The sequence below is a fragment of the Pongo abelii genome, chromosome 13, assembly GCF_028885655.2.
Source record: "Pongo abelii isolate AG06213 chromosome 13, NHGRI_mPonAbe1-v2.0_pri, whole genome shotgun sequence".
NCBI classification, from domain to species: Eukaryota; Metazoa; Chordata; class Mammalia; order Primates; family Hominidae; genus Pongo; species Pongo abelii.
The window spans coordinates 39,643,716-39,657,256 of NC_071998.2; the positions used below are offsets into that span (position 1 = coordinate 39,643,716).

The window sequence follows — 13,541 nt, forward strand, 5'->3', positions numbered from 1 at the left end:
CAGAGCATAAAACTATGGAAAATTTGGAGGCTGATGATAAAATAGAAAAAATTTTTTCTGGGAGAAATTCAAGCCTGCTGCAAAAATTTGCATAAGTAATGAGGAGATAAATGTTAACCACCAAGATGATGTGGAAAATGTCTCCAGAGCATGTCAGAGACCTTCCTGGAAGCCCCTCCCATCTCAGTCCCAGAGGCCTAGAAGGGAAAAATGGTTTCCTGGGCCAGGTCCGGGGCCCCCTGCTCTAGGCAGCCTCTGGATGGACTTGGTGCCCTGTGTCCCAGCCACCCCAGCTGTGGCTAAAAGTGGCCAAGGTACAGCTCAGGCCATTGCTTTAGGGGGTGCAAGCCCCAAGCCTTGGCAGCTTCCATGTTGTGGTGGTCCTGCAGGTGTGCCTAGACTTCAGAGGATGTATGAAAATGCCTGGATGTCCAGGCAAAAGCCTGCTGCAGGGGTGGAGCCCTCATAGAGAATATCTGCTGGGCAATGCAGAAGGGAAATGTGAAGTAATACAAATGCCCACCATATTGAGGAAAGAGCTTCTTCAACAGAGGGATCGGCAAGTACAAAAGCCCTAAATATGCATATACCTCTTTGTTTCCTTTATTCCCACTTCAACTTATCACTCTAATTTCAAATGCTTTTCAAGTCTTGCAGAGTGAACTTAATTTTGATCTCTCTTGTATCTATTTAGTATTTCCTCTGGGTTTAAGTGCTCCTCCTTCTTCTTCTTCTTTGTTACAAAAGACAGGGTTTTGCTATGCTCCCCAGGATGGTCTTGAACTCCTGGGCTAAAGGGATCCTCCTGCCTCAGCCTCCTTAGTAGCTGCGACTACTAATGAAGGCTTAAGCTTTCATTACTTCTTGCTCCTCATCCATTTCCTGTTCCAGTGCAACCCTTGTATCACCAAAAAATTAACCTTTCTAAAAGGGAAACTCTGTAGCACCATACTCTTGCTCTAGTGACTCCCATTATTCACTGAACTAATATAAACTTTGAAGACTAATATTCGAATCTTTTTATGGTATAACCTCAAAAATATATTTCAATTCTTCTCTTTTATATTGCTATACTCAACTCTACTGAAACTAGTGTTCAGACATTCCTGCCTCCAAAGTTGCCCATTATGTCCTCTCCATTGGACTGACTGTCAACCCTTCAAACCCAATATGGGCTAGTCATAGTCCTCCAAACCCTATCTCAAATCACCTTTTCCTTTAAGATTTCTCTCTATTTTAGCCCACAAAGAACTTTATTTATTTCCTATGGCATTTGTGATATTTTTTCCTAGAATGTGGTTATGTGCAATGCACATCTGTCTTCTTTCTCTATACCTCTTACTATACTACAGATGTTTAAAACAGGGACCATATGTTATTTATTCTTGTACTGGTGTAGTGCCTCACACATAGTTGGCACTGAATAATATTTGTTGAATAAATGAATGAGTTTGTCGAATCTGAGTTTGATTCATTAATATTTATTTCATGATACCCCAACTGGTTTCCCTTTTGTCAACCCTCTCACTCATCCTCATGAGATCTATATGCAAAAAGGCAGAAAGTAGAGAGGAAATGTAGAGTCCTTGTTTTGAAATAGTCTAGTTAGTTTCAAGCTGCTCAAATGATTAAAAGTTTATATTGAGGAACATTAAAAATATCATTTTAGTCCTGCATATAATCAGTACAGTATGAGATAAAAACTCTCAGTGAAATACTAATTGGTTAATTTCCTGCTCAGGATATAAAACTGCTTAGCACCATTCAGTGCTGACAAAAATACATGATCACAATCTCAGAACCTTATACTTACCACATTACTGCATGTTCTGTATCGGATATTTCTTCCTTCACAGCTCCTAGGTTGCAAAAAGAAAAAAGAAATATTACTACTTATGAAAGGCTCAAAATCAGAAATATTTTCTTATAAAAAGTTTCCTCTAAATACTAGTAAAAGGGCCTCTCTTTTCTTCTAAGCATGTTCTTAGAGGGGTTACTATTAAAAATCAAATTGAGCAGATTTAAAGCAGTTATAGATGTAAATTGATTTCTCTATAAGGGTTGAAACTAAGTATTTATCTTGTTTCAAAAATTTTCAAAATAAGTATTTAGTGCATATTTAATCAAATAAATATTAGTACAAAGTTTTCTGAAAAAACTGATATTCAATGAATCCTTTCTTCTTATTTCTGATATAAAACTGAACATATATTTCACTGAAAAACTTAGATCCTGAAAATAAATTGGAATTAATGGAATTAATATTCAACATGTCTTAAAATCATAATTCTAAGAATGTGGAAAGTCATAATTCTTAAAAAATTATTTTTATTTCTAAAATATATACTCATTACAGAGGTTTTGGAAAAGACAGATTACCAAAAAGAAAAAAAAGAAGTCCCCTGTAGTTGCCTCATCTAAAGACAATCACTATTATTTTGATTTATTTAGTCCTTTCTAGTATAAATTAAAAAATCACATCACTTATGCAATTTTGTAGCCTGTTTTTGTTTCCCCTTAAAATTTTTTGGAGGCATTTTCTCACAGTATTAAATAATGTTAAAAACACCATTTTGAGAGCTACATAATATTCTATCAAATGATGTAATTTTTTGCATAATTATTCTTTCATTATTTGTCATTTAAGTAATTTCCACTTTGGTGTTTGATAAATGATAGTATGGTAAACCATCTTTGTGCATGTGTTTTATCAAAGTTTCTGACTGTGTTTTTTGAATAGATAAATTTCTAGAAGGAGAATTACTAGACTAAAGGGAATGAGCTTTTGTAAGGCTCTTCATATTGCCAAAATGCATTCCATAAAGGTTGTACCATTACATACTCCCACCAGCAATACATGAGAGTTTCCATTTTACTGAATTCTTATGAACAAAAACAATCACCTTTTGATAAAACGTTCAATGCTGACACTTAAATAATGAAAAACAGTACTATACTCTTTTCAAAATATGTCACACATTTTTTAAAAAGTAAAGATACACTACAAAATCCTGTGAGAATGATTATACTAATACCTAGTAGTTTTAGAATTCCAGGTACGTTTATAAGTTTGTTATATGTATAAATTTATTTAATATTCTCAAAAACCCGGAGAGATAGAGTACCATCATCATATCCACTTTACAGATGACAAAACTGAAGATTAGGAAGGTTAAGTAATTTGCCAAAATGACACAACTATTAAGTTGTAGAGCTAAAATTTGAAACCAGGCCATCTGGCTTCAGAACTCACACACTCATGATCACAATGCTTTAATGACTCCTAATTTACTTTTTTGTTCAATAAACGTACACAGACCTTCTGTTATGTGTTTGGCAATGAAATTACTACCAAGAATACAAAGAAGAATGAATATGACTTGGTCTTTTTATTAAGAAAATAAATCATATAATTTGGTGTAAGAAATGCATATAGTATTTGTATTAGGTCTTGAGAATGTTACCAGAAGGAAAATGTCATCTGACAACACAATTATACACAGACTATCTTAAAAATATAGAAAGGGTCCCATTCCTAAAGACTTGACTGTAATCAGACTGGCTATAACTATGCATTAAAAATAGAAAAGGAATGGCTGGCCACACATTGAAACCATAGAAATAAGGAGCATGACAAAGACACATGTTTGTCAGTGTCCAGTCCAGCAATGTCCTAGACAAAAGGCCAATGAATTTCAAGTCCTGCATGTCCCATTGACAAGACTGCTGCAATCTCCACATAGATGACTCATGCTGATCTTGCTGATACCGATGAACATTCAGCTCATCCAAGTACCACCCCTCATTATGGTGTCAGGTTGATCAAGCTACTTGCCAAGAGTGATCTGGGTTTTCATGACTGCTGAGAACAGAGAGTGCTGGCCATGCTGACATGAGTACTCTGGTCCATGTGATGGACAGTTCTGTTCCTTGTTGTAAATTAATCAACTGGCATTCTAGTTTGAAATATTCATCTCATGGGCTGAGTTATTGTGAGTACACCCCCAAGAAAAGGATGTGTTCTTGGTGCTATTGCTAAAAAATATCAAGTTTCTGACTCCAAAAATATGAGAGCTAGGTTCCAGCTGATGGTAAATTTACAAGGTAATTGAATTCTAAAACTGGAAGGTCTTTGGTAGCATCCCATCTAGACATTGGTGTTTGCAAAATGTGGTATGCTTTTCAATTTTGAAGTTCCTGCTGCATATGTACCACAGTGCAGTGGTTAAGAGTACCCAGTTTAAAAATAGGCTCTGCTTTCTAGAATCTTGGCTCTATATCTCAGTTCTATCTTCGGTAAAATGGGATGATATTACTTATCTCCTGGAATTATGAGAATTAACTGAGTTAGTATTTGTGAATCACTTCAGACGGTGCCTAGGACACAGTAAGCATTATGTAGATGTTAGATAAATTAATTAAGTACATAATAGATGTAAAAATATAATAGCTATTGAAAGGAGGTCAAGGATATATGGAGAAGAAACTAAGCAAAGGCATAGAGGCAAAAAAAGATTTGGCATGCCTGCAAATTTTCAAACAGTTCTGGTTTTCCAGGGATTTAGGGTTTATGTGGGGAATTGCAGTAGGTGAGTGAAATACCTTCTAATTTTGAACTTTGTAATACGCAAAGGGGAACCACTGAATTCAATGGTGGAGATTCAATGGTGAGATTTTGCTTTTAAAAGGTAAACTCTGGTGTTAACTATTGGGACTTTAATAGTGTATGTTTTTCATCCTTTTTTTTTATTTTTTACCTAACCTTATATCCATGAAAAAAATTATGGAAACAAATCTGAATTAGGAGCCTGAAGATCTGGGATATAGATTTTGTTCTTCCACTTGCATAAACCTCTTGCTCTCTTAGGGTCTTAGTTTCCTTATCTGCCAGATGAATATAGGAATGCCTATGCATAAAGTTAGGATCACCAACTGAAATAATGTACAAAAGCTCTGTTCAAATGCCAAGGGATTATTACAGAGATACTGCTTCCTAAACAAAACAAAGCAGAAAAATACTTGTTTCAACAGTTTAAATGAGCCTTTTTCCCCAATATTTTAACCTGCAAATACCTACACAAATTTTACAGACATCATTGAATAATAGGAGATATCTGCACAGAATGTTAAAGATTGATTTAAATACTTATTATTTAGGAAAAGCAAAACAAAACAAAAGCAAAGCGAAGAAAATCCACTTGTCATAATTTCCAAAGAATATCCTGTAGTTGTCTAATGCCTAATATGGATTTGCAGGTAATTTATGGATGCCTCTGAACTATCTTCCCTTTAATATATTACTTTTTTGAGAGCTTCTTTAATTTGACTGAAATATGATATTAAGGTGGTAATGCTTAAGCATGGCAAGGTGATCATTATTGAAAGACATTATCAAATTGTGGATTATAATAGAAACACTAGTCTCTACTATTAAATTATGGATTATAATAGAAACTCTAACTAGTCTCTACTATTAAATTGTGGATGATAATGGAAACACTAACTAGTCTCTACTATTTATTCAGCGCCTGCTATAGATATTTGGCCCAGTGTTAGGTATTCTGCGTATATTATCTCTAATCTTCCAACAGCTCTGCAAAATTGTATTATTCCTATTTAATAGATGAGAAAACTGAGGCACAGAAAGCTGAGGCTTAAAGTTACATACACAGAAAAGTGAACCAGGGATTGGAATCTAGGCGTGACTAACTCCTAAGTCTATCAAACAATAAGAAAAGGAACATGATGTGCTCAAGATACATAGTATACTAACACTAAGCTAAAAATTCGGAAAGCTAAGAAGGGAATAGGCCTGAGGTTGACTGTGCCTTGTTGTTATTACATCAGTTTATAAACTACTTCTCAATTCTGGTAAATCCATTTCTAGAAAAACATAGGTAGATACACATTGGAACATCTCCAAGAAAACCATGTTCATCAGTAAAATGCAATGTTAAAGAACTTCGGTGCAGAGAAGCTTATATTTTTGAAAGTTAAAATTTATGAAATTTGAATATAAATTTCACATAAGTAGCTAAGTGACTATTCCACCACAAGGATTTAATTCCTGCCAAGTGTGAATTTTTTCATCCAAGGCATTTATCTGGGCACAAAATCCCTGTCAGAGAATTAAGCACTAAAAAATATTTTCCTTCTTTTTTTTTTAACAGGTCGTTAATATAAAACAGCTGAGTGATTTCTTTCACATTTAAACAAAGTAAAATTTACCTCTGGGGATGAAAACAAACATTTGAAATCTGAGTCCAAAATGATGTCTGAGGAAAGCTATAGACAAACGATAAGAGAGGATTTAAATAAATATGTCCTCCCAATATAAACTATAAAATAGTTACAGCACTGTGTTTAGGGAGTTCAGAACTATATCAATTATGAACTCAGAAACTGGGTCAAGTATGAAAGAGCAAAATATAAGTATTAGAACATATTTTAATATAAAAATGTAATATGCACACGTATGTTTCTTCTAGCACTATTCACAATAGCAAAGACATGTAATCAACCCAAATGGCCACTAATTATTGACTGGAAAAAGAAAATGTGGTCCATATACACCATGGAATACTATGCAGCCATAAAAAAGAACAAGATCATGCCCCTTGCAGGGACACGGTTGGAGCTGGAAACCATTATCCTCAGCAAACTAATGGAGGAACAGAAAATCAATCTCACTTACAAGCAGGAGCTGAACGATGAGAACACATGTATACATGAGGGGTGAGAACACATGTATACAAGGGGGGTAACAACACACACTGGGGCCTGGGGAGGCTGTGGGGAGGGAGAGTACCAGAAAGAACAGCTAATGAATGCTGGGCTCAATACCTAGGTGATGGGTTGATCTGTGCAGCAAACTACCATGGCACACGTTTACCTTTGTAACAAACCTGCATATCCTGCACATGAACCCCAAACTTAAAATAAAATAAAAATAAAAATTAAAAAATGGACCAGGTGTGGTGGCTCATGCCTGTAATCCAAGCACTTTGGGAGGCCAAGACAGGCGGATCATGTGAGGTCAGGAGTTCAAGACAAGCCTGGCCAACATGATGAAACCCCGTCTCTACTAAAAATACAAAAATTAGCCGGGCGTGGTGGCAGGCACCTGTAATCCCAGCTACTCAGGAGGCTGAGGCAGGAGCATCACTGGAACCCAGGAGGCAGAGCTTGCAGTGAGCCGAGATTGTGCCATTGCATTCCAGCCTGGGTGACAGAGCAAGACTCCATCTTGGCGGGGGCGGGGGGAATATATATATATATATATTCTAATTCAAATTTGCATCAAAATTCCTTATTTGCTTAATCACCACTTTACTCCTGCCCAGTCACATTTTGATTTAATTCCTTCTCTCAAAAATAGAAATAATCTCAATCACAAGCTATTATGTGTGAATTATTCAGGCTTTAATTCACTTAAGAGATTAGTAATAGACTGGATACATACTTTATTTGTCTCTCATTAACACATAATACACCATCTAAACTTCCACTTCTTAAAATCCTGATGTTATAGTTTCAACTGTCATCATTTAACAACCTGAGAAGAGGTGAATTGACATGAAAAATTAAAAGTTTTTTCTCTAGGGTCAAACAACTTGTTGACTTCTTGTTCCCCCATCCCCCTTCTCATATAAGCCTTTTTAAAAAGGGGCATGCGTTTGATTTATCGCTCTTTTACCTTAAAATTCTTGTCATCTCTTCACTAAGCAAAAGATCCTTCTGGTGACATAGCCAGACTTATACCTGGTGTCAATAAATTGTTTCAAGAAAATCTGGTCATTCTGCATTTAACACTTCTGGGTTTTTAAGGACAATTGCACTTATATTAGGCTCATGGCACCCCAGGCTTTATCTCTGATTGCTAAAAAGCAAAGAATGTTGCTAAGCAAGAATGGGTTACTGTATTTCCCTGAATATCACTAGCCTTTCAAATACGGACTTATGGCAAAGAATTTTAAAACAGGATGGTCCACCTGGTTTTTTTGTTTTTGCTTTTGCTTTTTTGAGACAGCATCTCATCTCATTCTGTTACCCAGCCTGGAGTGCAGTGGCACTATCATAGCTCACTGTAACCACGAACTCCTGGGTACCAGTGATCCTCCCACCTCAGCCTCCTAAAGCACTGTGAATACAAGCCTATCTCTCTTCCTTCGGTCATCCAAAGAAATCTATGAGCTCTTTACAAGAGAAAAGACATAAAGCCATGTTTCGCAATTCAAGCCCCAGGAAGCCTGGGCCATTTAGACTGTGGATCTTAGAGCGACCATAGATTAGAACAAGATAAGCGGATTTGCAACCCCACCAAGGGATTTTAAGTAAGCACCCGTCACTTCAAATGAGCATTTCAGTACTCACTGGAGCTATACTGCAGGAGGTTGCCCCCAACGAGCCAGTTAAAAAAATTCTACATTCTCCAAACTAAGTTCCATAAGTGAAGGAGAAATAAAATCCTTTACAGACAAGCAAATGCTGAGAGATTTTGTTATCACAAGGCCTTCCCTAAAAGAGCTCCTGAAGGAAGCACTAAACATGGAAAGGAACAGCTGGCACCAGCCACTGCAAAAACATGCCAAATTGTAAAGACCATTGATGCTGGGAAGAAACTGCATCAACTAATGAGCAAAATAACCAGCTAACATCATAATGACAGGATCAAATTCACACATAACAATATTAACTTTAAATGTAAATGGGCTAAATGCTCCAATTAAAAGACACAGAGTGGCAAATTGGATAAAGAGCCAAGATCCATCAGTATGTTGTATTCAGGAGACCCATCTCATGTGCAGAGACACACATAGGCTCAAAACAAAGGGATGGAGGAAGATCTACCTGGCAAATGGAAAACAAAAAAAGGCAGGGGTTGCAATCCTAGTCTCTGATAAAACAGATTTTAAACCAACAAAGATCAAAAGAGACAAAGAAGGCCATTACATAATGGTAAAGGGATCAATTCAACAACAGCAGCTACATATCTTAAATATATATGTACCCAATACAGGAGCACCCAGATTCATAAAGCAAGTCCTTAGAGACCTACAAAGAGACTTAGACTCCCACACAATAATAATGGGAGACTTTCACACTCCACTGTCAACATTAGACGGATCAATGAGACAGAAAGTTAAAAAGGATATCCAGGAATTCAACTCAGCTCTGTACCAAGTGGACCTAATAGACATCTACAGAACTCTCCACCCCAAATCAACAGAATATACATTCTTCTCGGCACCACATCACACTTATTCCAAAACTGACCACATACGTGGAAGTAAAGCACTCCTTAGCAAATGTAAAACAGAAATTATAAAAAACTGTCTCTCTGACCACAGTGCTATCAAACTAGAACTCAGGATTAAGAAACTCACTCAAAACTGCTCAACTACATGGAAACTGAACAACTTGCTCCTGAATGACTACTGGGTACATAATGAAATGAAGGCAGAGATAAAGATGTTCTTTGAATCCAGTGAAAACAAAGACACAACATACCAGAATCTCTGGGACACATTTAAAGCAGTGTGTGCAGGAAAATTTGTAGCACTAAATGCCCACAAGAGAAAGCAAGAAAGATCTAAAATTGACACCCTAACATCACAATTGAAAGAACTAGAGAAGCAAGAGCAAACACATTCAAAAGCCAGCAGAAGGCAAGAAACTACTAAGATCAGAGCAGAACTGAAGGAGATAGAGATACAAAAAACCCTTCAAAAAAATCAATGAATCCAGGAGCTGGTGTTTTGAAAAGATCAACAAAATTGATAGACCACTAGCAAGACTAATAAAGAAGAAAAGAGAGAAGAATCAAATAGATGCAATAAAAAATGATAAAGGGGATATCACCAATGATACCACAGAAATACAAACTACCATCAGAGAATACTATAAACACCTCTATGCAAATAAAGTAGAAAATCTAGAAGAAATGGGTAAATTGCTGGACACATACACCCTCCCAAGACTAAACCAGGAAGAAGTTGAATCCCTGAATAGATAGACCAATAACAGGCTCTGAAATTGAGGCAATAATTAATAGCCTACCAACCAAAAAAAGTCCAGGACCAGACAGATTCACAGCTGAATTCTACTGGATGTACAAGGAGGAGCTGGTACCATTCCTTCTGAAACTATTCCAATCAATAGAAAAAGAGGGAATCCTCCCTAACTCATTTTATGAGGCCAGCATCATCCTGATACCAAAGCCTGGCAGAGACACAACAAAAAAAGAGAATTTTAGACCAATATGCCTGATGAACATCGATGCAGAAATCCTCAATAAACTACTGGCAAACCGAATCCAGCAGCACATCAAAAAGCTTATCCACCATGATCAAGTGGGCTTCATCCCTGGGATGCAAGGCTGGTTCAATATACGCAAATCAATAAATGTAATCCAGCATATAAACAGAACCAAAGACAAAAACCACATGAATATCTAAATAGACGCAGGAAAGGCCTTCAATAAAATTCAACACCCCTTCATGCTAAAAACTCTCAATAAACTAGGTATCAATGGAACATATCTCAAAATAATGAGTTATTTATGACAAACCCACAGCCAGTATTGTACTGAATGGGCAAAAACTGGAAGCATTCCCTTTGAAAACTGGCACAAGACAGGGATGCCCTCTCTCACCACTCCTATTCAACATAGTGTTGGAAGTTCTGGCCAGGGCAATCAGGCAGGAGAAAGAAATAAAGGGTATTCAATTAGGAAAAGAGGAAGTCAAATTGTCCCTGTTTGCAGATGACATGATTGTAGATCTAGAAAACCCCATCGTCTCAGCCCAAAATCTCCTTAAGCTGATAAGCAACTTCAGCAAAGTCTCAGGATACAAAATCAATGTACAAAAATCACAAGCATTCTTATACACCAATAACAGACAAACAGAGAGCCAAATCATGAGTGAACTCCCATTCACAATTGCTTCAAAGAGAATGAAATACCTAGGAATCCAACTTACAAGGGATGTGAAGGACCTCTTCAAGGAGAACCACAAACCAGTGCTCAACAAAATAAAAGAAGACACAAACAAATGGAAGAACATTCCATGTTCATGGATAGGAAGAATCAATAACATGAAAATGGCCATACTACCCAAGGTTATTTATAGATTTAATGCCATCCCCATCAAGCTACCAGTGACTTTCTTCACAGAATTGGAGAAAACTACTTTCAAGTTCATATGGAACCAAAAAAGAGCCCGCATTGCCAAGACAATCCTAAGCCAAAAGAACAAAGCTGGAGGCATCACGCTACCTGGCTTCAAACTATACTACAAGGCTACAGTAACCAAAACAGCATGGTACTGGTACCAAAACAGAGATATAGACCAATGGAAGTGAACAGAGCCCTCAGCAATAATACCATACATCTACAACCATCTGATCTTTGACAAACCTGACAAAAACAAGAAATGGGGAAAGGATTCCCTATTTAATAAATGGTGCTCGGAAAACTGGCTAGCCATATGTAGAAAGCTGAAACTGGATCCCTTCCATACACCTTATACAAAAATTAATTCAAGATGGATTAAAGACTTAAATATTAGACCTAAAACCATAAAAACCCTAGAAGAAAACCTAGGCAATACCATTCAGGACATAGGCATGGGCAAGGACTTCATGTCTAAAACACCAAAAGCAATGGCCACAAAAGCCAAAATTGACAAATGGGATCTAATTAAACTCAAGAGCTTCTGCACAGCAAAAGAAACTACCATCAGAGTGAACAGGCAACCTACAAAATGGGAGAAAATTTTTGCAATCTACTCATCTGACAAAGGGCTAATATCCAGAATCTACAATGAACTCCAACAAATTTACAAGAGAAAAACAAACAACCCCATCAAAAAGTGGGCAAAGGACATGAACAGACACTTCTCAAAAGAAGACATTTATGCAGCCAAAAGATACATGAAAAAATGCTCATCATCACTGGCCATCAGAGAAATGCAAATCAAAACCACAATGAGATACCATGTCACACCGGTTAGAATGGCAGTCATTAAAAAGTCAGGAAACAACAGGTGCTGGAGAGGATGTGGAGAAATAGAAACACTTTTACACTGTTGGTGGGACTGTAAACTAGTTCTACCATTGTGGAAGTCAGTGTGGCGATTCCTCAGGGATCTAGAACTAGAAATAGCATTTGACCCAGCCATCCCATTACTGGGTATATACCCAAAGGATTATAAATCATACTGCTATAAAGACACATGCAGGCATATGTTTATTGCGGCACTATTCACAATAGCAAAGACTTGGAACCAAACCAAATGTCCACGAATGATCGACTGGATTAAGAAAATGTGGCACATATACACCATGGAATAGTATGCAGCCATGAAAAGGATGAGTTCATGTCCTTTGTAGGGACATGGATGAAGCTGGAAACCATCATTCTCAGTAAACTATTGCAGGGAGAAAAAACCAAACATCATATGTTCTCACTCATAGGTGGCAATTGAACAATGAGAACGCTTGGACACAGGAAGGGGAACATCACACACTGGGGCCTGTCATGGGGTGCAGGGAGGTGGGGGGGATAGCATTAGGAGATATACTTCATGTAAATGACGAGTTAATGGGTGCAGCACACCAACATGGCACATGTATACATATGTAACAAACCTGCAGATTGTACACATGTACCCTAGAACTTAAAGTATAATAAAATAAAATAAAAATTCTACATTCCTGAGACTCTTTACAAAAAACTCAAGAGGAATAACAAATTCTGAGAACAACTGAGAGAAACAAGTGCAAATGTACTGTCAGCTTCTTTTCATTTTCTGCAGATACATTGTTATTATTATTTTAAATAGCTTCAACTTTTATTTTAGACTCAGGGTTACAAGTGCAGGTTTGTTACACAGGTGCATTGCATGATGCTGCGGTTTGGATTACAGATGATCCTGTCACCAGGTAGTCAGCATAGTACCTGTTAGGTAGTTTTTCAGCTCACCACCCCCTCTCTCCTCCTCCCTCTAGTAGTCCCTAGCACAGACACATTATTCTAAGAGGTTCTTTCAGGAAATACTTGATACCAATCAACTTGGTCATGAAAAAGGAAACTATATGAACCACTGGACCCTGTGTGTAAAGCTCTTCTCAGATGCTCACTGTCCTCATCTGTGGTTCAAACTGGGTGCTGAACACCCAGGGACTAGAACTGGAGTCTGTGCATAAGAGATGGTTACTTGTGGTCTTACCTCACATGGGAGAGAAAGAAGAGTTAGATGACAAGCCATCCCTATGGGTTTCACAAGTCCCATGTTCTAATCTTTTTCTTAGCTTTGCTTTACTCTTGTACTTAAAAATGTCATTCTCTCATGTTCTACATTTTATTCTGTTTAAAATAATTATTATTTAATTCTAATTTATAACATCATAAACAAAAATTACAATGAAACTTGTTTATGTAAAAGCATTATTTTGAGGGGTTTTGCTCCCAACAAGAGGAGTCAATTCAGTACTGTCTCTTCTTTAAAAGTATCTGCAGATAACCATGCTTATATTGT

The 13,541-nt window shown here is 37.0% G+C and overlaps 1 protein-coding gene across 10 annotated transcripts in view; it reads right to left on the bottom strand.

Annotated features, from left to right (window-relative positions):
* The window catches only part of ADAMTSL1 (ADAMTS like 1), a 1,026,435-nt gene that overhangs the window by 384,332 nt on the left and 628,562 nt on the right, over positions 1–13,541 (bottom strand). For all 10 annotated transcript variants that reach the window (XM_054521046.2, XM_054521045.2, XM_063713990.1 and 7 more), the window contains one exon: positions 1,814–1,859. In XM_054521046.2, the coding sequence (XP_054377021.2) occupies positions 1,814–1,859 (46 nt within the window). The remainder of the gene's footprint in view (positions 1–1,813; positions 1,860–13,541) is intronic.